This window comes from Equus quagga, chromosome 9, assembly GCF_021613505.1.
Source record: "Equus quagga isolate Etosha38 chromosome 9, UCLA_HA_Equagga_1.0, whole genome shotgun sequence".
In the NCBI taxonomy this organism is placed as follows: domain Eukaryota; kingdom Metazoa; phylum Chordata; class Mammalia; order Perissodactyla; family Equidae; genus Equus; species Equus quagga.
The window spans coordinates 105,130,225-105,156,546 of NC_060275.1; the positions used below are offsets into that span (position 1 = coordinate 105,130,225).

Below are 26,322 nucleotides of genomic sequence, written 5' to 3' on the forward strand. Positions count from 1 at the left end.
CATAGCACGAGTAAAGGAATTGAATTGTATAACATGGGAAATTTTTCTCAGACGTAGATGTGTAAACATTGATTTTTTTTCACTTAAATTTTTAACCAGGGGTAAAAGTTCTTCATTAAAATAACCAGTATAACTCATTAATTTACTTAGAAATTCAAACAGATAGATCCCTAGTAGTGCCTACTGTTAAAAAAAAAATATCAAATACATGAATTTCTACCTAATTATTTTTTCTACTTGTGAAATGAACTTTTTGATTTTATCTCAGTTATGACGTATCTGGCATCAAACAGCATAGGAAATTATCCATCATTTTTTTTCTGGACTTGTAACTTCAAACTCTTTTCAAGATTCAGTTAAAGAACAATTGTAAATTCTGAGCATAAACATCATTTCTTTGCCTCTGTAACACACTGTATTCGTTTGCTAGGGCTGCTGTACGAAAGTACCACAGACTAGGTAGCTTAAACAACAGAAGTTTATTGCCTCGCTGTTTCTAAAGCTGGGCGTCTGAGGTCAGGCGGGCAGCAGGGCCAGGCACCCTCTGAAGACACTGGGGAAAGATCTGTTCCGAGCCTCTCTGCTAGCTTCTACTGGTTTACTGGCAATAGTTGACTTCCCTTGGCTTGTAGAAGTGTCACTCCAATCTCTGCCTTCATATTCACATAAATTACTCCCTGTGTGTGTGTGGCTGTCTGTTTCCAGATTTCCCATTTTTATAAGGACACCACTCATATTAGAGTAGGGGCCCACACAACTCCAGTATGATCTCATCTTAATAAACTACATCTACAGTGACCCTATTTCCAAATAAGTGTGTCACCTCTTGAAGGACTGGAGTTTAGAACTTTTAACATGTGAACTTGGAGGGGAAACAATTCAACCCATAATACAAACTGTGAAGAGTTCTAATTTTTTGATTATTGATATATTTTTATGAAAATAAAATATTTTTCTAATATAAAAGAACTTCCCAAAGCACCAATGGTTCTTATAATTTTCCCATTTGGACTTGAAATAAATGAGAGAGTGAGATAAGTATGTGCACATATTTGTTTTGGCCTGAAACTTCCTTATCAGTTCTTCTCGGTGAGAAATCCTTGAACAATTGAGCAAGGGATTTATTTTCCATCCCTGCTGTTTCTCTCTACCCTTGCTGTATTCCCAGCAGGTGGACTTTTGGTCAGGCTCGCTGTGCATGTATGTGTGCATAACTAGTCAGTGATGAGCGTGTTCCAAGTGGTAGCCTGATCCCTTCAGATGCCACCACCAAGTACAGTGACAGAGGTAATTTGCTGCTCCTCACTTCACACACAAATAGAATTACCCAATACCTGTGAGACCTACTGTGCAGAGATAGGTGTAGCTGTTAATGACCATACTTTTTGACCAAAGAAGAGAGTAATTATATTTTCTTTTTCTGCCCTGAACCCTTTTTCTACTATGCTCACTTCCCTCTGCTACTTTAAACCATCACTTTGTCAATCAACACCAGTACGCTACCCTTCTTTCCTTTCTCCTTTTCTCCTTGGTCTCCATTTCACTTGTCACTCTGTTCAGGCGTCAAAGCTTTCACTTAACAAGGCTGGATTTTGCAGACACCTCAAGCCAGGCAGAGCACTGTTTTTCTTTTGTGTGGTGACACAGCCTATCGCCACAAAGGAGGTGTGATCTTCCACAGTCTGTATCAGCTTGCTCCATGGAATGGTTGCTTGGGAACTCCTTTAAGACATTAAAAACTATTTAGACTTAGTCATTATTGTGTGGCCAGAGCAAGTTTCAAAACCTTAGGATTTTGTAAGTGAGGTTTCTTAATAGCCTTTATTTTATAGCTTTCTGTACTGTTTTCTCTTTTCTGAATCCCAGTAATCCCTATATGCCCAGTATTATGAGTATTTTTCCTATCAGATCAAAGATTTGACTGATAGAGTTTTATAACGTTCTAGCCACTATATGGGCTTTTTACAATTTCAGAGCCTGATCTGAGTACCTACTACAGATTTTAATTTTTTCAATTAGGTACCAATGAAAATGCCTCCTAAACCAAGCTGTATTTGTGAATATCTACCTACTGGGATAATCAGAACAATCTGGAGAGATGAATGTTGGGGATGGAACAAGTATTGTGACATCATAGGAAAATCCTTAAAATTCTATAACTTCGTTATATTCTATACCTTATTATTTTATAACTTCATATTCTATACTTAGTAGTGGAAGAGATAGCCTACATGTGACTAGCTCTGGAAAGTTTTATCAGGCCAGAAAGTGTAGTGCTATAATGAAAAGACTCATGAGACTCACACAAGCCCAGATAAGACTCTCTAAGAATGGACTAGCACTAAGGCAAGAAGACATTTTTGGTTTTTTTTTAAACTTTTAATTTTGAGATCATCATAGATTCATATACAGTGGTGAGAAATAATATGGAGAGAGTCCTTGTACCCTTTACCACATTTTCCCCACTGGTAACATTTTGCAAAATTATAAAACAATATCATACCCAGGTTATGGAAATGATTTAATCAACCAATCTTATTTGCATTTCCATAGTTTTACTTGTAAGTGTATATGTGGGTGTGTCTAGTTCTGTGTAATTTATCACCTGTGTAAGTTCATGTATCCACCACCATAATGGAAATACTGAACAGGTCCAGCATCACGAGGATCCCTCATGTTGCCCTTATATTAACCAAACTCACCTCCCTCTACTTCCTCCTCCCCAACCTCGGGCAACTCCTAATCTGTCATCCATCTCTAAAATATCATCATTTCAAAAGAGTCAAATAAATGGGATCATATAGTATATGCGGGATTGGCTTTGGGGATTGTCTTTTTTTCCCACTGGGTATAATTCCTGAAGATTCATTCAAGTTGTTGCATATATCAATAGTCTGGTTTTTCAAATTACTCAGTAGTATTCCATAGTATGAATGTACCATGATTTGTTTAACCACTTTCTCATTGAAGGACATCTGGGTTATTTCCAGTTTGGGGCTGCTACAAATAATGTCCCTGTGAATATTTGTAAACAGGTTTTTATGTGAACATACGTTTTCATTACTTTAGTATGAATGCCCAAGGGTACAATTTGTTGGGCTGTATGGGAAATGTGTGTTTTGTTTTATAAGAATCTTCTACACTTATATTTCTATCAGCAGTGTTTGAATGACCTAGTTTCTCAGCATTCTTGCCAGCATTTGGTGTTGCCATCATATTTTATTATCCATAATTAATTTCTTTTAGACTTAACACAGTCCTTCCCTTCTGAGTATGCATAATTGCTACTCATATTTCTGCTTAGACTCTCAGTGTAAAAATACTCTTTGGAGGTCAGAATCATCATTTGTTATTAAAAATCCATGGACATTTATGATCTACTAACAAGGGTTGTCAGGTGAACTTGGCTTACTAATTCTATTAAGTTTTCTAGGGTCCCTTGAAGGCACAGACCAAGTTTTGCTTAAAATTGTGTCAGAATTTCAGCATGGAAGTAAAAACTGTGTAGTTGAACAAATATTAGACCCTTAATAGGTGTGTTACACCTAAATCATTAAAGTAATTACTAAAATTAAAAACTGAAAATTGTTAGTACTTCCAGAGTCAAGTGCCAAAATGAATGTAGAATTTCATACAGGCTCACTTGATTGTGGAAATATTTTTGTTTGATACATAACCCAAATTAGTAGGTAGAATTTTTCTAGTTAGCAGAATAAAATATCAAGTATGCACTATTAGATGATTCATCAAGTACATTTCTTGAATAAATGAGAGCTCCACCTCCTAATTCTACAATGAGTTTGTATAGCCCTGAATAGATGGTTGTCATGTTACACTTAGATTAGTTTTCATTTAGGAATAACCAAAATCTGATAGAGATGTATCTAATTATGCAAATAGTGTTTAAAAGTGGTAAACATAACGAAAACAACATAATAGACCCACTAATTTTGCTACCTCAAAATACGGTATTTTGAAGTTTATAAATTACATTTTAATCTTCAAAATCCAGTGTGATAGGCATGTCCTGATACCAATTGTAGACGATAATTATGTCGGTACTGTGTATAAGAGCCTGAAGAAATAAGATCTGAACCTTCGGGATGAGTTAGGAGACACATTAATAGTCCATGTAAGAAATAAGAATGATGAAATCACTCCACGAATGTTGAAAAATGACTTGAATGTACTATCTTGATGCCACTGATAATTTAACGTCAACTCACCCACCTTCCCACCTAAACACAAACCATCCCGCCACTTTTCTGAATAGTCATGTAGAATGCAATGTGCACCCTCACCGTACTTTTGACTTCACTCCTTAGTTAATACCGGTTTGATTCTTGAGCATCAATCCATCCCAACCCTGATTATGTGATTGTCAAAAAAGCCCCTTTGCCAGCCTGTGGCCCAGTGGTTAAGTTCGCGCACTCCGCTTCAGTGGCCCAGGCTTTCACCAATTTGGATCAAGGGCCCCGACATGGCACCGCTCATTAGGCCATATTGAGGTGGTGTCCCACATGCCACAATTAAAAGGACCCACAACTAAAATATACAACTATATACTTGGGAGATTTGGGAAGAAAAAGCAGAAAAAAAAAAGATTGGCAACAGTTGTTAGCTCAGGTGCCAATCTTTAAAAAAAAGAAAAAGAGCCCCATTCACAATGGTATTAACACATAAAGAGCCATATTAAAATATCAGAGACCAAAGGTTCTACTTTGGATCCTCATTTGATACAGTTGATGGCAGGACAAGAAAGCAAGGAATATTTTTGACAGATAAATGTAAGAATTAAATTTAATAGGACACCTCCATGATAGCCCTCTGTAGATATTTCAGCATAATCTTTTTCTATGTGCAAGTTAATCATGTGCTAAATGCCATCACACACTAAAATTTGTTTTCCTGAATGCACAGGTACCTCTGTTCTACAGGTGACAGCTACTGATGCCGATGACCCTACCTATGGAAATAGTGCTCGGGTGGTTTACAGTATTCTCCAGGGACAACCCTACTTCTCCGTAGATCCCAAAACAGGTTAGTGCATTTACGTATAATTTGTGCGCAGATGCATGCTACGACAAAAGAAAGCCCTATTCTTATTTCCGTGTACATTTCTACATCAGATGTTATTTTAGCACATTTAGAAATGCCTTCACTTTTGTAAAACAATGTGATTGGATAACTGAAGATGAATTAACTGCTTTCCTTCATATTTTGATTATTTATTATTTATACTGCTACTAGTAAAAATCTTTTTATCTTTGCATATTTGGTACATTTAAATAAATGTTCCCTATTTAATACAGAGTGTCGCATAATACTCGGTTATGTACTCCAACTGTGAAGTATTAGATAAAACGAGATTTTCAAGTGTATTATTTGTTTTGTTTACATATTAATTTTACTTCTTTGCCAAAGAGAGTACATTTTTCCATACTTTATTTGAATTTGATTGTCACAAAAAGTGATATATATATGACATTACGTACATATGACATTACATTACGTCGTTGCATTGAGGGAATTCTTTAGCCCTCATGTGTTGTGTTATGTAAAAGAAATTAACTGAAAATAAAGCCAAAGAAATATGAGCATTTTTTTCAGGAAAAATATGAATTCTGCTCTCTTTCTTCTCTTTTCTCTGGACAAAACAATCATATCATATTATATTATGTGATGCCAAAATGAAATGAAGGGTACTCAATAATGCATTGTAGGATTATGTTACAGCAGCATAATCTAAAAACCACAAAAAGCTCATGGCCGCATTAAGAAACAGTTTGTTAATAAAAACTTGGCTAAATATAAACCCGTTTTTAATGAAGCCAAATGTTCAGTAAGAAATGTCTCAAGTTTTATGAATAATTTCAAAGATATACGTATCATGAGACATAGATGAAGCAGAGAGAGATCCAGGATGTTCCAGCATCTCCCTACATCCTGTGGTCATGTTAGATACACTCTGAATCAGGTTAACATGTGGGATCTTCAAGTAAAGGACACAGTAACATAACTAACACAAAATAGAGCCGTGTTTAGTCATAAACATCTCTTTATAATCATGTAAATACATAGCATACAACACATTTTTCGGGGAAACTTGATCCATAAGTGTATAGATTCCAGGTTTGTTAACCATTATCTTAGGCAATCAAGTACATCCACCTGAAAAGATGCTCTAAACAGCATACTCCCAATACCTAATACCACCAGATTGTTTACTAGGAGTGTTGTCATCATGTTTACAAGAAGATTTGACCAGATGACTTACCTTCTTTCTTTGCCTGGTGTGCTTCAACACATAAGTACACTGGGTAAGAATAGATCTCAGACATGCTGCAAAACCTCTGAATTCCCATAATTTAAGAAGAAAACAATGAAGAATGTATATAGATATGTAAATGAATAATATACACATATACATACATATCCATATCTCATATACATTATAAGTATAATATAAATGATCATACATAATTAAATGAAGTAAAAAACAGAACTTGGGAGATAAAAATAAATAATATAATGTGACTTAAAATAAGTATGAGATATGCAAATTCTTTTAGTGCCAAGATATTATTAAATATTTAGAAGTAAAAAGGTTTATTAACCAAATAATCAAGGTTATGGGACAAAAATGTTCATACATACGTGTACACATTCTTGCTCTGGTAGGAGGGTTTAGAATTATTTGTCAATCTTAAAACAATGTTTGATCTTAGTATTGCTCATTTTGTTCTTTTTTCCCAATAACCGTGGTTGTTTTGTAAGTGAAAGAAGTATATTTTTCCCTTTAAATATGCATCTCCCTAGAGGAAAGAAACAAGGACTCTATGTTCCAATTACCTTGTTTAAGATCACACACGCACATACGTGAGCATGCGTGCACACACATGTACGCATGTGCAGACACACATGGCTTTAGTCCATTCACTATCGCTTTACATGGCCAAATATTTATTTATAAATAAATATTATATTTACTTAATAGAGTATTGCTGAGTTATAGGCATATTAAATAGATTTATTAAAAATTTCCATACACTTGTTGAACTTGTTAAAAAACAATTACCAATTCTGTATCTGTGTGTGTCTGGGTGAATGTTTTCATGTGTTTGAGTGCGTGTGTGTGTCTGTTTGTGTGTCTATGTGTGTATGCACTTTGAATAGATAAAGAAGGCCACCGAGGATGAGATTTGACTAGTGTTGGACTCTGCTGCAGTGTGTGCTTTAGTGAAGAAAATATATTAGTAACATAATAGTCAAACAAAATTGCATTTGGTTATACATATTTATTATAGGTCAATTAAGTACTTCATTAAACAACAAAATTTTATCTGGAACATAAATAAACTGCAATTGGAATACTGCTCTATGAAATTTTCTTTCTCTTACAAGTCTTTGCTCCTTTCGTTAAGCGAAATGATTTGTTGAATGAACTACATGCCTCCATGTTGATACATTTTAATTTCAATATTATAGTGGCTGAAGCATCATGGGAATCTCTGAAGATATGTCCTAGTATAAAGATTCTTTAAATATGCAAATCTCTTAGACAGTTGTCTGTAGAAAGTGCTAAGTGGGCTTGTAAAACCAAATACTCATTATTCTCTCCAAAGCCAAGATCTTTTGGTAATTTATGCTTAAAAGACCTATTACTGTGTAATTAAACATCCTCAGAATGAATTTAGTTGAAATTGTGCTTGCTTAAAATGACTGGAATAAAATACAGATAAAACAGTAAAAACTAAAGAATCAGTTGCCATGGATGGGATGTTACACAAGAAGTGTTGGGATAGCAGTTACTTATAAAGGTACATTTTAATAGTATAACTTTTCTTCTATCCTCTCATTTGTCATGACTCTATTTCAAAATGTTTCCTATTACTTTCAATGCAGACTAATTGTAATAAGAAACAAATATAATAAGTTTGTGCCCAAATAGAATTGTGAGTGCTTATGGTTAAGATCAGGACTTTGGATCACCTTGTTTCCATTGTTAAAATGTACCTTTGGGTACTTACGATGATTTCCAATAATGAGCTGCCAATGAAACTTGCTTTCTATTATGTAAACCGTCTATGAATGACGTTATCCAGAGAAATGAATTGCGTGACTCTTGAGTTACTATATTGTACATAATTGGTTTAATGAAGTCTGTATTGTTTTACATTGAAATTCCATAAATCAGGATGATGAAATATAAATCTTGTGAATAATTTATTGTTTTAAATAAGTTTTGCTGAGGTAACTATTTCATGATGTTTGCATAATGTATAACAACAGAAGAGGAATGCCCATTAAAAAGTGATATTTTAACATTACCATTTGAAAGATGCAGACTATGAAAGAATAAACTAGAGATAACAATGAAATATAGAAGACATATAATATATTTGGCCAGAATCATGTAAGAAGGCTTATTAGTGTAGGCTTAATGAGGATAATTTTATTTGAATATATTATTTTTAATTCAGCAGGAAAATACTTTTAGATTTATTAAGTGAAAGAACCATTTCAATGTTCATGAAAACAACTAACCCAAGCAAGGCATTTTGAGGAAGACTGCTGAATGAGTGAGCCTTATGAAGTGGCAGAGAACCAAAGTCAAGAGAAATCTGGGCTCATTGGTTGTTTATTAACACTAATCTCAATCCTAGTCCAGTTAATCTAGGGTAAACTGGACTAAAAATAAATCAAAGGGCCAGCCCGGTGGTGTAGCAGTTAAGTTTGCTTTGGCGACCCGGGGTTCTCTGGTTTGGATCCTGGGTGCAGACCTAGGCACCACTGGTCAAGCCATGCTGGGGCAGGCCTCCCACATATAAAATAGAGGAAGATGAGCACGATGTTAGCTCAGGGCCAGTCTTCCTCAGCAAAAAGAGGAGGATTGGTGGCAGATGTTAGCTCAAGTCTAATCTTTCTCAAATCAATAAATCAGTGTGTTCAAGCTTTCTATACCTCTTTAGAAACTGCAGAATTTCTGTCAGATGGTGACAGCAGAAGCTGAGTGATTGAGTTGCAATGCTACAAAAAGGAACTACTTCTCTTGACTTAGCTCAAAGACAAAGCCACAAATCCACCATGTATCTTTTTAGGATCTTAGAATGGGAATTACACAAGAGGCAGGTGTGCCATTTTTAACTGAGAATGCAAATCTCTTAATGGTCATGACATTTCTACCCATTTATGATTCTCTCTACTAGCTATTTCATAGTCAATAACTTATGAATTACTTCACCTTATTTTAGATATTGCATATGTGCTAAGTTCTGCCTGCGTCTATTTCACACAAATATGTTGAGTCCTCCTCATAGTCACCTCTGGAAACATGGAAACCTAGATTAAAACCTGATATCAGGGAAAACAGAGGGATATGCGGCTTTACAAAATCTTAGTTAAGCTTTATTTATGATCGTTTACATGCTAACAATGGTGAATATCAGCTATTTTGATGATAAATAGCATGAAACATACACATCAGCAATGGTCACTACTAGTGTTGCATAAATCATGTGTACAGTGGCTTTTTGCCACACACCTAATAAAGACTTTTAGGACATTTATGCATTTAATATTGATGTGTTTACTTTTTAACTTGTGAATCATTTTTATTATAATCTTTATATATTTTTACTTATTAAAGAATGAATATTTAATTGGAAAATATAGCAGCTGAAAGCATTTCTGTTGATAAATACTACATTTAATTTTCAGGTACATAAAAATAATAAGACTAGAAAGACTACATGTTAATTATCTACGGAGAGCATACCAGATATTGCTTTCTTCAACACTTCAAGTATATTTTAGCATTAGAGTAGTTTCTGCTACGTGTCAAAAAAGGGTAGATATTGGGTTTCAAATCTCTTCTCAGTCAAATTCTTCTGCACTAATAGCATCTGTTCCACAGGGCACAGGACACTTGACATCAAATAAAGCACATTGCATTGAACGGTACTTCTCAGTTCTAAAGGCACAGATAATATCATTACTTATTTTTATAAGACACTGTTGGAAATATAATAAACAAACTGTTTAGTTGACCTGACTATGAACAGATTAAGATATTTTGTCATGTTATAGTTTAATTAATATAATGTAGTAATTCATGTTTATTCTTTTTCCAAAATACCAAGGTTTATTCCAAAATGATACCTCATGGTCAAATCCTAAGATGTTACTTAGTATCATAGTAAATTGATCAAGTTACTTAAATTCTATGCTTCTGTTTCCTTATATGTAAATTTAGAATGATAGTGCCTAAATCCAATGGGAAAATTATTGCAGTACTCTTAGCCCCATCCTTGAAAAAAATGTAGATACTTAGTAAAGTTCTCTTGTTCTCCTCTATTTCACTTAAGATTGAGAAGAATATCTGAAATTACGTAGTGCTCAGACTAAGAGTTTGAAATAGTCTTATCTGAAGTAAAAAAACATAATAATTTTGTTTGGAAGAATTTTTTAGTCCACATAACTATACAAATCTTTTTCAGGTGCAAGTTCCATTTATCAACTTTTATGTAGTTAAATTCCTTTTCAGATATTTTAAAGAAAGCTTTTACAAACATTATAAATAAGGGAAATCTACATTTAGAAAATTTGGAATAATGATTTAAAAGGAAATGTTAGACGATAAAACAACCAAACTTTTATCTTCAGAATTGACTGTCTCAATTCAGAATAGTCTCTAGCTGAGATAAATTGGCTTGCTCTCTGTGAAACAGTTGTCATTAATGTGCAGGTCTTGACCTACAACAGCTTTGATTCTTGAAAATGACCTTTCCTTAGCATCTTGTAGCAGAAATCAATCAGCTATAAATATGCACTCACTGGAAGACCTTCTTAAGTTTCTTAGGATCTAACTGAAAACAAAGTTTCCAACATTCTTTCTCCATTGTAAGTGAGGTAATTAAATTCATCAACAGTTGGTTCTATTTAACCTCTTTAAATTTATTTCATTTCAACAATGAACAAAACAATTGTTTGTGGAAGTTCGCTATGTATGTTTGGATAAAAGATATAAATCATCTTTAAAGGTTTTATGGATTTCAATATTAATTTCACATAATTCCATATGAAAATCTACTTGAAAATAGTTTTGTTTTACCAAAAGCAATATTTTATGTTTATTAATAGCTAAAAAGTTAAAATATTTAAATTACGGTCTACAGTATCTACATAACCCATTCCTAGTTGATATAATGAAAATAACAATAATAATTGCATGCGCAAATAATTACAGATACATTTTAAAATAATTTTCCTACAACTGACTGCATAATAGACAAAAGCACCTAATTAGTAGCCTCAGTCCTAAAGAATTTGTTCCTCTTAGAGAAAAATGGAATGTATTAATTCAAAACTGTGTCATATCATCAATTTACTGAAAGAAACATTAGCTCACTTTCTCTTCTTTAGGGAAGAATTCTAAATAGTTCCCGGACTGCAGTGGAATATATAGGGGTTAACAGCACAAAAAGTCCATTTTAAGTAGTGTTTAAGAAATAAAGAATCAAAGAACTATAGTAGACACTAGTGTTGGTCCACTCAAGATCAACATTTTACCTTCCTATCAGAACTCTGATTATGTTCAGTGTAGCAACATAATTAAAAAGCTAAATTTCCCAGCCTTCCTTTAGTTACTGTGACATAGTTCTGATCAGTGAGATATAAAGGAAAGACAAGAGGCCTGCCCGGTGGCGCTGCAGTAAAGTTCACACGTCCTGCTTCGTTGGTCCAGGGTTCACTGGTTCGGATCCCGGGTGCGGACATATGCGTCACCTGTCAAGCCATGCTACAGTAGGCGTCCCACATATAAAGTAGAGGAAGATGGGCACAGATGTTAGCTTAGGGCCAGTGTTCCTCAGCAAAAAAGAGGAGGATTGGCAGTAGGTATTAGCTCAGGGCTAATCTTCCTCAAAAATAAATAAATAAATAATAAAGGAAAGACAACTGGGGATTTCTAGGAAAATTTTGATATCTCCATATAGATATGAATGCTTCCTTCCTTGGGCTTCCCTTCGTCTGGATTTAAACACCTGTAATCATTGGAAGTCCAGCAACCATCTTGTGATCATGTGACATACACACAAGATAAAAGTCACAGGTAAAAGATTGCTGAGCAAAAGACTGGCAGTGAAGTCACTCTGGTTAGGTTGTTTTTATGTGCACACCTATATAATGCTGATACCTAGACCTTTGTGAAATGTGCTTTGCAAACCGAAAAAACACCTTCACAGCACTGTGCACGGCCCACGCAGCTCTAGAGCAGGCTGCCAGGATTGCTTTCCTTCCTCTCAACCCCAAATCCATGTTCCAGAGAAAGCACACTACCTTCTGCATAGGAGTAGCCATTTTACAGTTTTAGTGCTAATACAAAACTGGAAGAGGAGATTTTTCATATTGATTTTAATGAATTATCAAAAGTTATGTTACTCGTTGATTTTTGGGGAACCAGACAATGGAACCAAAGGTAGTTTTCTCTGGTACTCCATTGATAATGCATATCTGAAAAATAATTTGCTATCATCAAGAAGCAGCAAAGTACTTACAGACACAATAGATGTCAGATAACTCTACTACTCGGTAGCAAGGAGGTCATCATCTCCCATTGACGCGAAGAGAATTAATAATATCTATCAAATTTAATTCTATAAGTATAGTTGTAAAGAAACAAAATTATAGATTAGTGCTCTTTGTTAGTCAGTTAAACTAGTCATCACAGCCTTACATGGATCCATATAATTGAATCGACTTGAATGGGACACTTAAGTGAATTTTATGTTGCGTAAATTACACTTAAAGCTGTTAAGCAAGCAAAGAAATGAAACCAGTTGAATCTGCTTTTTCGCAAACATGAACTTTTTGTGACAAAATTGACCAGCTGTTACCAGAAAGGGAAAAAACTAATCTCATTGACTATAAAACATTAGTGATATCTTTCCCCATCAAAGTGATAGGAATCAGTGTTTTATATGTATAAAATTGAAAATTGAATTCCTAGAATGCAAACTCCTTGAGAACTTCTCTTACTCATCTTTGTATCTTCCGTAACGATTAATGCATTGTGTGATGTACAGAAGGCAACACTATTTATTTTTATAGAAATAAAGTATGACTTGGCAAGGGTGGTTTACCAAATAACACCAGTTTCTAATTTTCTTAACTCTCATTTTATGTTATTACCATCATTACTTCATTTTTCAAAACTTTTCCTGTTTTTCACATATTGGATTTAGAAAGGTTGAACATTTGAATCAGAAAAGTATAATGAAATTGTGATTTTTGAGAATATTTATTTTTTCTATTCTTTTCTTCTCTCTCTCTCATTTTCCTTTTCTTTGGTCTTATGTGCCTAACTCTTCCAACTTTTTGGGATAAGCCTTTGCTTTCAATCCAAATAAATGGCTCAAGCTGCCATCCCAGGAAGCGTGGGAAGAAAAGTGTTGTCCCGAGTCTTCTGAAGCTTCCTGATGTGAAAAGAAGAGGCGGGAAGAAACTTATCCTTTGCTTGCCATGTCCTAACTCCCAATTTCAGCTCTAAGGGCTGCTATCTTCTCTCTACTTCTGCTGGAGAACAGAGTCCCCACTTCATCATTGCCCGAAACACTGCTAACACAGGATTCTAGGGGAACCAGAATTTTCTGAAGGTTGAGGGAAATGTCGGAGGTAATTACCAGCTTGCAGAAAGTAATCAACTTGAAGCAGGAAATTAAATATTACAAGTTCTTCATTAATTGTTGTTATAGGATAGTTAAACTGACATTGTATTTCAAAGGAGTCCCCTCTCTTTCACTCTTTAGGCCACTTTTTCTTGTTTCCATGTTTTCAACATCTTCCAGAATGTTCCACAAAAAGTCTATTGTTATGCAGAGAAATATGGACCTTCTTATACCTCATTTTTGCTCATCTGATGCCTACAAGGGGACTCCACTCTTCTCCAAGTGACAGTACAGTGGAGATTGCTTTCTCCTAAGAATAATGTCCTTCCTTCACAGAGACACTTAGCCAACTTTTAAAATACATACGTTTCGCACATTGCTAACTAATTATTTCTCAAACCATGCACAGCTTAGTTAAGCATTTTAATATTTTAGCTTATTTCTCATCCTTTTCTGATCTCTACTAGCAGTTAGAATTTTTATTTACAATAATTTACTCACCACAATCACTATTTGTTGTATCTGCATTTCTTGACCCTTGCTTGTTTTCCTTCTTCAGCTTTTTTTCTCACTATATTTCCCCACTTGAGTCTCTCAAATTTCTTACTCTTTTCTAAAAAAAACAATGATTTCCTAATTCTTCCTCTGAGTCTAATGTAACTAAGGATTTGCACTGAATGAGAATTGTAGAGAAACTGTTATAATGGTGACAAGACCCACAGGCTGTTCTTGTGAGAAAAAAATAAAAGTGCTTCCTACTGGGAATATTCAGGTACACAAATATATGCACAGGCCCTGGAGTTCACCGAAATGTACTGACGGGCAGGCTTTGCCATCGGCACACCTGTGCTTGCAAAAGACCCACAGGAGACTGTCATTCTTAGTTTGTGAAGCATTCATCTGTAGCAGGAGTAGCTTAAGTCTTAAGAAATGAGGGCTTTATGGTCCCAATCCTTCCCTACGAAGAAGCTGTACATGAGATTTGCCTCAGAAAATTAAAATAAATGCAAATAGGTCATATAAACAGCTTTGAAAAGCCCTCTGATATATATATAAAATTATAAATTATATATAATTATAAATTTTATATAATGATAAATTATATGTGTATATGTGTGTGGGTGTGTGTGAGTGCAATACAGTTATGGACCTCGGTTGAAATTTGTTCTACATTCTCGAAGCATTTATTCATGCATTCCTTGATGTGAATGAATATTTATGATGCCTTATATGTGGCATTTCCTCTGCTAGCTGAGCATTTATGGTTTTGCTTAGGGTTTTACTAACACTGCCTTTACACACTCGAAATGCTCAGCTCCCTCTAATACCGTCACTTGAAAACAAATCCCGCAGCAGCCTTATGCCTGTCAAAATGGTTCATTGTTCACATCACCGCAGTCCTGCAAACACTGGGGAGCTGCTCTCTCCAGATGACTGTTTGATTGCCTACTAGATGCAGCTGATTGATAAGGGCAGGAAACCCAAAGGAACAGTATTTTGTTTAAAGCACTTGACGGCTGTATGTAAATACTGTAGATAATATTGACACCTCAGGCTTCTCCAAGTTCACTGAAGAGTCAGGCAAGTTGAACTTCTCATGCAAATAGGTTTGATTTTTAGAATTAGTTTTTCTCTATCCGATCTTCCTTAAGTATATAGCATTTTATATCTAAGGGGTAGTTCTCAATCTTTATGTTGCCTCAACATTTTCCATTTTTCACATTTGTAACACATTCTCTTCAGGAATATTAAAAAGGATGATTCTAAATGGGCAAAAGGGAGAAAGTATTGGAGAGTAGGGCTGGAGACTAGAATATGCAGCTGGCCTGGAGAGTGTTCAGAGGCTTAGGGGGACTGTGCTTGGTGGGTGGGGCTCCCTCCCAGGACAAAGCTAGGGCCACTCCTGGGGGCCGCAGGGGCACAGTGGACTCCACCCCCCCAGGGAAGCGATCACCAGCAGACTAAGGGCTGCCACCGCTTCTTCCTACAGTCACCCCAGGGCATATTCCTTCTTTCAGGGCTCAGAGGTACTATGTGCACTTGCATGGGCCTGGAGTGCTCTTGCCCCAGCATGTGCATCTGCTGCTGTCTCTGCTTGCGGTCCCACCAGCCACTGTGCTTGGTGTGTGGGGCTTCCTCACCAGGACCAAACTAGGGCCGCTCCTTGGGGCTAACGGGGCCTCTTCCTACAGTCACCTGGTGCACATTCCCTCTTTTTGGGCTCAGCAGTACTATGGACACTCACGTGGGCCTGGAGTTCACTTGCCCGAGTGTGTAGATCTGCTGCTGTGTCTGCTTTTGTTCCCACTGGCCACTGTGCATGGGGGCTGGAGCTTCCTCATCAGGATGAGCTAGGGCCACTCCTTGGGGCTGCAGGGGCATGGGGGGCTCCCCTGGGGGAGGGGGAAGGCAATTACATTTGGGCTAAGGACTGCCACCACCTCTTCCTTCAGTTGCCCTGGGGCATATTCCCTTTTTCAGGGCTGATGGGTACTGTGGGCGCTCCTGTAGGTCTGGAGTGCTCTTGCCCCAGGGTGTGTCTCTGCTGTTGTCTCTGCTCTTGGTCTCACTGGCCCACTGTGCTTGGTGGGTGGGGCTTCCTTGCTAGACCAGGATCCTAGCGGGAGCAGGGTCACAGTCGGCTCTCCCTCACTGGGAAAGGAATCATGAGTGGACTAAGGGCTACTGCTATCTCTTCCTACAGTCACCCCTATGCATATTCCCACTTTAAGGGCACTCATGCCAGGCTGGCAAGCATTCCTGTGCATGCACAGGGCTACTAGGGGAGGGCAGGGAGTCTCACCTATCTCCACCACTTCCCAGAGGGCGAGTCAATTCTCCCTCAGATGTATAGCTGCCTGTGCCTCTCAGACGTCCTGTTGTGCTGTGTGGGCTTCCTCCATTGATCAATGAATGTCCGTTTAGTTTTAGTTCAAAAGGGGGAGGCAAACAGGGGACAGCTCACTCCACCATGTTGCTGATGTCACTCCATCTAGTTTTTTTAAAGATCATTTTCAAACTATTGGAAATATTTTGTTATTTATTGAGTCAAATTAGACATATACAATATGGAAAACCATTTCTTTCTTGACCCTTGGATTCCCAGGATTACTATCATAGATTTTATTCTTCTATATATCTGCTAAATTATGACGCAGTGAGCTATAAACTAAACAATAGCAAGTCTTTGACCTCAATGTGCAAAATTAAAAAATGGTAATAATATTCTTAGGAAAATAGATGAGACAAATAATATATTTTCAGAAGTCTTCCATAATTTAAAATATGGGTCCACGTCAATCATTTCACCATATAGTCTCATTATCAAGAATGTGACCAGTTCTGGAATATAGGTTGGAGTTTCTGGTTCCCAAATGAATACAGCTCTTTAAGGAAATGATAAAATAGTCCCTGAGTTGAATAAGACAGACATACATAAGCAGATATAGATAAAATTTATCTGAGATGAAGAAGCTGCAGTATTTAAAAATGTTCTCACTTGCCACGGACAGAAGAAAGATTCCATGTGGATATCCATAAGGCATCCCTGACTAAGAGACCTGAAGCAGACAAGACTAGAAACTGCTTGCCTAGACAGGGCCCATGTTCATCTGAGGAAGATGAAAATGGGTCACTGAACCAGCACCATAAAGACTTAGATGGGGGCCAGTCCCGTGGCCGAGTGTTAACACGCTGAGGCGGCCCAGTGTTTCGTTGGTTCAAATCCTGGGCGCGGACATGGCACTGCTCATGGAGCCACGCTGAGGCGGCGTCCCACATGCCACAACTAGAAAGACACACAACTAAGAATATACAACAATGTACTGGGGGGTTTGGGGAGAAAAAGGAAAAAAAAGAAAAGAGACTTAGATGGATTGACTCTTCTTTCCCTCTCTGGGAACTCATGGAATACACTCAAGGCTGCCCACATGACTTTTTTGTTTCCTATTCTTGACAAAACCTTTTTATTACCATGCCCATCATGGGAGTCATTAGAGTGAAAGGTTTTACATTTTTCTTGTGAGCTGAAAAACTTTTTTGTATTCTCTTATTCTAGAAATATTGAACTTTTGGCCTTATATTTTATTCCTTTGTTCAAAAGCTAGGGGCTTTTTTCAGGAGTATTCAATTATACCACTGTGTCAGATTTCTTCTAATGATTTTCAATCATATGTGAGAAAATATTCTCAGATTTATAAATAAACCGTGAGTAAAATGATCCATACTATAGTTTGCTAGCATCCTGACTAGTAAAATGGAATTCTTTAAATCATGTGTTAAGTATTGAAATATAAACCACTTATGATAACCAATATGCCTACAGTCAAAATGAATGCATATTTAATATGCAAATTTGTATTTAAAAGTACAATTTAAATAATGTAGCAATTTAATGTCATTCTATTAACATGAATTATGTGAAATACACAACTGAGATTGATCTATACCTAATTATTCTCATTCCAAATAAACCATGTGATTTAATTTCCTTTTGTATTTGAAAAGTCATAGAATCACCCACAGCAACTGGTAAATATTGGGACATATGTGAGAGAGAGGTCATAGTTTTAGAACCTAAAACAGGTGATATTTTCTGCTTTTCTGGACATTTCTTTTTTTAATAGGCATTATATCATGTGTTTCAACTGGAGCCTTCAGTTATTTCTATTACTCATACAAAAGCAAAATTACTCATTGTAAGATTCTGATTCATTCATTCAGTCAGTATTTGCTGCGTTCCCTGTATGTGCAAGATTGTGAAATGTTAAGTTTTGTTCAGTTAATGCAACAACATCAGGATCTAAATTACTGAAAGCATCTTCCTTTTGGATTTTAAAAAATTTACCAGGAATCAAAAACAAACTTCCAAACTGGCCCTCACAGTTGTTCAAATGAGCAATGTCCATCACATTTTCCCAGTAGAATAGGACAAATGTGTTTGACCTTTTTTGAAGCCACTTTTATAAATAGTAAATATGTTCAGTCTTACTGGAAACAACTGGGTGGCTCCTGTGATCCCTTTACAGATGATAAATCAAGTTCAAGACAGGATTCAACTGAAAAATGTTGTCAGTGGTGACAGTGTTTAGACAAATTCAGCCCTCTCTGTCAGTAAAGCTTATGTTGATTATGCAACATCCCCTTATTCTCAGTAGCATATCTTGCCAATAAAGTATACTGATACGTACAATTCCTCCTAGATTAATCATGAATGTATTTTTAACCTCCAAAGCAAAATACAAGCTTTAAAAAAAGAACTTTTTGGAGAATTTATTTACATGAAAACTTTAGAGAGATGAAAAATATCTATACTTAAGCTAATAGTCTTGATTAAAAATTAATTAACTTCCATGGAATCGTGACTACCACATCCTATTAAACCATTTTTAGATCATAGCAAAACAGAGTAATGAGACTGAGACTGACTTGTCCCATAAGATATTTATATATTACAAGGAATGCGGTTACCCCAAGAATGAATAATCTATTATGGCTAACTGAAACACAGATCCTGCATAGTTACCTGATTTTTGAAATCTATGAAATAAAGCACTTGATTTGCTTTTAGTAATTAAATAGTCTTTTGTGTGGGAACATGGAAAACTATGTGGGTTAAGAAAAATCCCCCAAATTCGAATAAAAATTCTGGTTCTTAATTTGCTTCCAGTGTTTCACTTTAAAGGGGCAGTTACTTGAATGGAATGCAATACTGTATTTTGTTTGATTACAGAAAACATCTAAAAGAAAAAATCACTAGTGAGCTCTGGAAGTACAAGTTTATAGAGGAGCAAACACGGAACCCAGATTCAGATGAGAGAGCTGCATCCTGCTCCACGGTATACTCCCCATTGTGACCCAGTTAAGTCACTTCATAATCCTGAGCTTCAGTTTTCTCTCATGTAGAATGGGGATAAGAATGCCTCCCCTAATTTCCTGTCAAGGTAGAGGTGACTATTAGAGAACTTATACACATACAGACGCACACAGAGACACACATGTGAAGCTCTTTATATACCAAGGAATTATTATAATTTAATTGCAATAAAGTGATGCAGCAATGGATAAATAAATAAACGTCAAAATATATAATCTTATTTGACAGTAGGTAAACAAAGCAGTGCAATCAACTATATTTTGACTTTTAAGTTTGAGGCTATATTCCAGGTTTGGATTATAATGTTAAGATGAACTCAGTTCCAGAAGTTGTTTATCTTCCTCACACACATAAGGAAATTTACCTTGTAGTCACAGTCAGTGGGTGCTGTACCTGGTGCTTGCAATAACTTCAGATTTAGGCTTTTAGAGTTGAAGTAATCCACAGCGTCAACTTGGAGGGCACTAACATCTTCCTGATTGCATCCCCAGGATGCTGATTGCAATGTGGAAACCTGTGTAAAGGACAAGCCCCTGGATCATTGTCAATGAACTTTGGAACAATAATTGCAATTTTGTGACTATTTTTATAACTGAATGTATGTCAGGCAAAAAATATGGAATGCATTTTTAGGCTTTTAATGTCTCTTAAATTTTACATGGAGTAGACTAGCTATTTCTGTTGTATAAACAGATCACTAATCATTCATTGGTCTCTTTCTGGATAGCAAGATGATATTTAATATTCAAGAGCCCTGCATCCTTAGATTTAACACTGCAGAGATATTTTAAAAATTATCCTTTGTAGCAAAGATACAACATAACCACAATTTATGCCTCTTATGTGTCCTTGTTCAATAAACAAATCATTAGTTTGGAGACAGAATGTCAATACAGAAAAAAAATAATTATGAGTGTTTCCTTCCAGCAAATTGCTGCATTGCTTTCTATGCACACACAGAGCTGGGGCTATGATTCTATTATTCATCCCTTTCACACGCGCATGCATGAATGTGTGCACACAGTCACACACCAGGAAAGAGATATTGTGTTGTCCCACAGGCAATCAAATGGAATACAAGAACAAAGCTCTGAGTTCAATCAACACTAATTACCTGAGCCTCCTGTTTGAGACCCTGTCCTAGGTGCTGTTATGCAGTGTTCTCAAGCTGTAGCAAGAGCTCTTTTCCTCATTTCTCCTCTAGATGTCTTTCTTAAAGTGTCACCTAAGCCTTCTCACCTTACTACATTATGTAATCAATCATGCATAGTTGCTCTTGTCATTCATTTATTCAATAAATATTCATTAACATTCAATAAACATTCATAAACATTCATCTCCCACAAAGTGCCAGAGGCTCTAGCAGGCAATAGGAATAAAAGATAAAGATTACTTCCCCCACACATATAGATTAATTATGAATTAATTTGAGAATCTATGTACTGGTTACTGTAGCAATATGATTGTTAAGCTAGTGAAATATAGACTCAAGAATACTAAATATCTATTAATATTATCAAAGATTGTATTTTGCTTCTTCAAGACTTCCTTAGTCTGTTTTAAAATATATCCAAACCATTTTTCTTATTTTCTTGTTGCCAGATAATTTGTAAATCCAAAATATATGGGCATATGAAGGAAAATACTCTTAATTATTGCGCTCCATCATTAACTTTCATTACAAATATTTTATTTAGTTTTCTAAATAGGGTTTTGGTTACTTCCTCTATAGTTTTTAGTCACCATTGCTCAGAACAGACTTTAAAACAGTGGAGAATTGTGGGGAGAACGTGCAGCTTGAGAAGATAGCCTGAGGGCCAGCCCTGGTGGTCTAGTGGTTAAGTTCAGCACACTCTGCTTCAGTGGTCTTGGTTTGGTTCCTGGACATGGACCTACACCACTTGTCTGTCAGTGGCCATGCTGTGGTGGCGACCCACATACAAAAAGAAGATCCCCGATGTTGGCAATCGATGTTAGCTCAGGCAAAAGAAAAGAAAAGAAAAGAGCCTGGAAACATTAAATATTTCCTTGTACTGACTATTGAGGAGACTGGACCTATTGATATGGTGGTCCCTGCAGTCCGATTTGTGTTTGTGTGTCTGTTTTTATATAAGTATGTTCATACTTCCAGATGTAAAGTGTCCAAAAGAGGGAAGTGGACAACTGTTCTCCCTCTGAGATGGATTTAATAAAATTTGGAATGGAACTTGACCCAGCTTGTTCAGCTTCAACTTTCCTAGTAATATTACTTAGACTCATCATCCAATTATATATATATATATATTTTTTTTTATTAACTTATACTTTTTTTTAAGATTTTATTATTTTTTTCCTTTTTCTCCCCAAAGCCCCCTGGTACATAGTTGTATATTCATAGTTGTGGGTCCTTCTAGTTGTGGTATGTCGGATACCGCCTCAGCCTGGCTCGATGAGCAGTGCCATGTCCGCACCCAGGATTCAAACTGATGAAACACTGGGCTGCCTGCAGCAGAGCGTGCGAACTTAACTACTCAGTGTCTCAAATCAAAAAAAAAAGATCCCTTAACATAACATAATACTGCTTGCTGTTAAATGAATTAAATCGTCCCTTATTCTTGGCTGAATGTAGTGGGCATCACCTAAAGAAACGGCTCATTTAATTATGTCCCAAGTAATATGTCTCTTAAGAAAAGTCATTTCTGAAAATAACTGTTTTGATCACTCTTTACTATTTTCTACAATAATAGAGTTTGTCTAAAAATCTTAGCATTTAAAATACCCCTGACCAGAAGATTAAAAACAAATAGTGCCATCAAATATTATCATTAACAGTATCTCTATTCCCTATAAAGTTATGCTTCTGTTTTTCAATACAGGTATCAGCAACATATTTCTTACAGCTTCTTATCTTTCTGTCAGATAATATCTATATTATTATCGTATTGATTTTTCTCACCCACGTAACTATTCCTGTGGAGTTTACCTTTCATAAGCTCTCTTGAATTTAAAAAGAACTTTAAAGGAATTAAAACCACCAACCAGTAAAGAAAATTGTACTAAATTACTTGGTCCTTCATTAACATTTCTGAGGATTAAAATGCTTATGAGAATCGTATAGAGAAAAATTGTGAGCACAGGTAGTTTACTTCAGAGAAAATGAAGAGTTATGACTCATTGTTTTCTCCAGTGAATCTTCTCAATACTGAAGACATCAGCAGGTTGCCATGAGAGGAGTTGTTCCCTCCCATTAGGAAAAGGAAGTTATTATTTATTTTCAAAGCATTCTTCCAAGTGCTTTAGTTTAATTCTAACAACAACTCTATAAATGCTGTAATATTATTATCTGGATTTATTTTATTTTATCTTTGCTGAGGAAGATTTGCCCTGAGCTAACATCTCCGCCAATCTTCCTCTATTTTGTACATGAATGAACACCACAGCTAGGCTGCCTACGAGTCATGTAGGTCCATTCCCGGGAACTGACCCTGGGCCACTGAAGTGGAGTGCACTGAACTTAACCAGTAATCCACTCTGTGGCTTTTGATTGGAGAACTCAATCCATTTACATTTAGAGTGATTGTTGACATTTGAGGGCTTAATACTGCCATATTATCACTTGTTTTCCCCTTCTGTATTTTCCTTGTTTCTCATCCTGTGTATTTCTGACTGCCATTTCAGTTTGGTGTTTCTCTATAATGGTTTTCTCATTATTTATCATTTGTGTCTCTATTCTGATTTTTTGTTTATTGGCTACTGTGAGGTTTTTATAAATTATCTTGTAGATGAGATAGTCCATTTTCTGATAGCCTCTTATTTCCTTAGTCTAAGCAAGTTCCATCCCTTTCCTCTTCCTTGTCTAAATAAACTGTTATCATAACTTATTACGTTTTGTGTTGTGAGTTTATGATTAAAATGAAGAGACAATAGTTATTTTTGATGCTTTCCTTCCCTCTATCTTTAAGGTTATAATTAAATGTTTGCTAATCTGTTCTGATGCAGAGCTGCAATTTTCTGATTTTGTTTGTCTAGGTGTCTCCTTGCTCAAGGCTTTGTAAACCTTTCCTTTTTTTTCAAGCATGAGGGCCTCCATCATTGATTGTAGGGGGGTCTTATGGTGATGAACTCCCTCAGGTTTTGTTTATCTGGGAAAGTCTTTATTTCTCCATCGTATCTGAAGGATAGTTTCACTAGATAGATTATTTTTGGCTGAAAGTTTGTCTTTCAGAATTTTGAATATATCATTCCACTCTCTCCTGGCTTGTAAGGTTTCTGCTGAGAAATCTGCTGAAAGCCTGATGCAGGTTCCTTTGTAGGTTATTTTCTTCTACGTTGTTGCCCTAAATATTTTTTCTTTGTCATTGACTTTGCCAGTTTTACTAATATATGCCTTGGAGAAGGCCTTTTACATTGATGTAATTAGGAGTTCTATTAATTCATTTACATGTGATTCAAGCTCCTTTTACAGGTTTTGGAAGTTCTCAGCTATTATTTCTTTGAACAAGCTCTCTCTTCCTTTTTCCCTCTGGAATACATCTAAGCCTTATGTCACATTTCCTAATTGAGTCAGATATTTCTTGGAGAATTTCCTCATTTCTTTTTAGTTTTAGCTCTTTCTCCTCCATTTGCAGCATTTCTATATTTCTGTCCTCTAAATTACTGATTCTGTGCTCCAGAATATCAGCTCTGTTCTTTCAGGACTCAGGATTTTTCTTAATTTCATTCATTGTGGTTTTCATCTCCAACATTTCTGAGTTTTCTTTTTTTATAATTTCAGTCTCTTTTGGGAACAATTCCCTCTGTTCATTAATTTTATACCTGAGATCATTAAACTGTCTTTCTGAGTTTTCTTTAACTTGTTGAGTTTCTTTATGATAGCTATTTTGAATTCTCTGTCATTTAGATTGTAAATTCCTGTGACCTGAGGATTGATTTCTGGGTACTTGTCATTTTCGTTCTGGTCTAGAGTGTTAATACACCTCTTCATGTTATTTGATGGGGTGGGGTTTTACCATCACATATTGGTAGTTTCTGGTCACAGTTTCCACCTGCCACCACTGGGTGAGGGGGGAGGAGCTGTGTTTTCTGAGCCCTCTGTGACCCCTGCCGGGTGTTCCTGTCCACTGGAAGCTATGCTGACAGGGTCTGTCTGCATTTGCCCATTGCCCATGGCTTTACACACATATGCACAGGCACTCTGGCAAGGATCCCCTCCTCCGGCTGACTGGTCAAGCTGGTGCACCAGGTGGTGCCGAGAGGTGCTTTCTTTCACATGTGTGACCCCATGGGCCCCACTCTGCACTCATTGTCTGCCTGTTGGGCTGCTTGGTATGGTGTGGATGCCCACATAACTGCTTAGCTGCCTTGGTGTGGAGCATTACCCCAGGCTCACAGGCAGCTCTGAGAGCACAAGTGTTCCTGCAGAGGGCTGACTTTTCCCCCTTCTCCTCTCAGGGTCCCGTGCCAGCTGCCACACAAGGTCCCAGGCTCTAGATTGCTACCACTTGAGAGTGAGAGGAAATCCCCTTACCACCTTCCCCTGCCTCCTGGAGCTGGGGGCAGAAGGAGGGAGGTCCAGCACCTCCACCTTCAGATATGTGGCTGTGTGAATCTCTCAGTCATCTTTTGTACTGTATGAATGTCCTCTATTGGTTGATGAATGTCTTTTTCACTATATCCTAGAGAGGAGACTCTAAGGGAAGCGTTTACTCCACCATGATGCTGATGTCACTGCTCTAGATTGAGCTTTTTAATGTATATTTTATCATGTTATGCAGCTACTTACAATTCTTCAATATGGCCCAGTCCTTAGAGATTAAAGTTGAATTTGTCCTAAATGTCACAGAGGCCCCCTTCATGTCATGATCTTTGATTCATTCTCTAGCCACACATCTAACCACCCTTCAATGCACCAACATGAACTTTTGGCTAACATTCCTCACCCTTCCTTATTGAAAGTGTTTGTGTTCCTTAAAATCTATGCATATATACTGGTTATGTAATGTTCTTTTCCCTTTTCACTAAGAGAATTTGCTATTACTTAAAATTTTTATATTGAAACCATAACTCATTTACAATTTTAATTACCCTAAGCTATTAAATATTTTCCATATTTTATGTGAAAAAATTTTTTTCAGCAATTTTTAATGAAATGCATTATCTTCGTGGAGTTTACTGACGTAAGCTTCTTTTTGTACTTCCTTGCTACTCCCTTGTATAGAATTCACTCTATGAGTATTGCTCCCCAAACCTATGGGAAATCTACCCCTCCCCTCTTTCCCTAGTTCACTCCCGCTCAGTTTTCGGACCTCATTTCAAGTGTAACTTCCAGATGTGTTGAGGTTCCCATTTCAGCACTTTACAACGTGCTGGGCCCTAGACCAGCAGATTCAGCATCGCCTGAGAACTTCTTAGACATGGAAATTCTCAGGCCCCCATCAGATCCCCACAGATACCTAGGCACTCAGGTCCAGGAGATAGAAATTGATTCTTTTTTTTCTTTCTTTCCTTTTTTTTTTGTGAGGAAGATCGGCTCTAAGCTAACAGCTATTGCCAATCTTCCTCTTTTTGCTTGAAGAAGATTGTGCCTGAGCTAACATCTGTGCCAATCTTCCTCTATTTTTTGTCTGCACGATGCCACCACAGGATGGCTTGATGAACAGTATGTAGATCCATGCCTGGGATCCAAACCCTGGGCCACTGAAGCAGAGTATGCAAACTTAACTACTACACCACCAGGACAGCCCTGCCAATTGTTTTTAACCACTATATTCGCTGTAATTTTACAAGGCCTGGCATAGAGTA

At 36.6% G+C, this 26,322-nt stretch overlaps 1 protein-coding gene across 1 annotated transcript in view; it reads left to right on the top strand.

The window, feature by feature from the left end:
* The window catches only part of CDH18 (cadherin 18), a 304,050-nt gene that overhangs the window by 97,766 nt on the left and 179,962 nt on the right, over positions 1 to 26,322 (top strand). Inside the window, exon 3 of the mRNA XM_046672142.1 lies at positions 4,921 to 5,040. Coding sequence (XP_046528098.1) covers positions 4,921 to 5,040 — 120 coding nt within the window. The remainder of the gene's footprint in view (positions 1 to 4,920; positions 5,041 to 26,322) is intronic.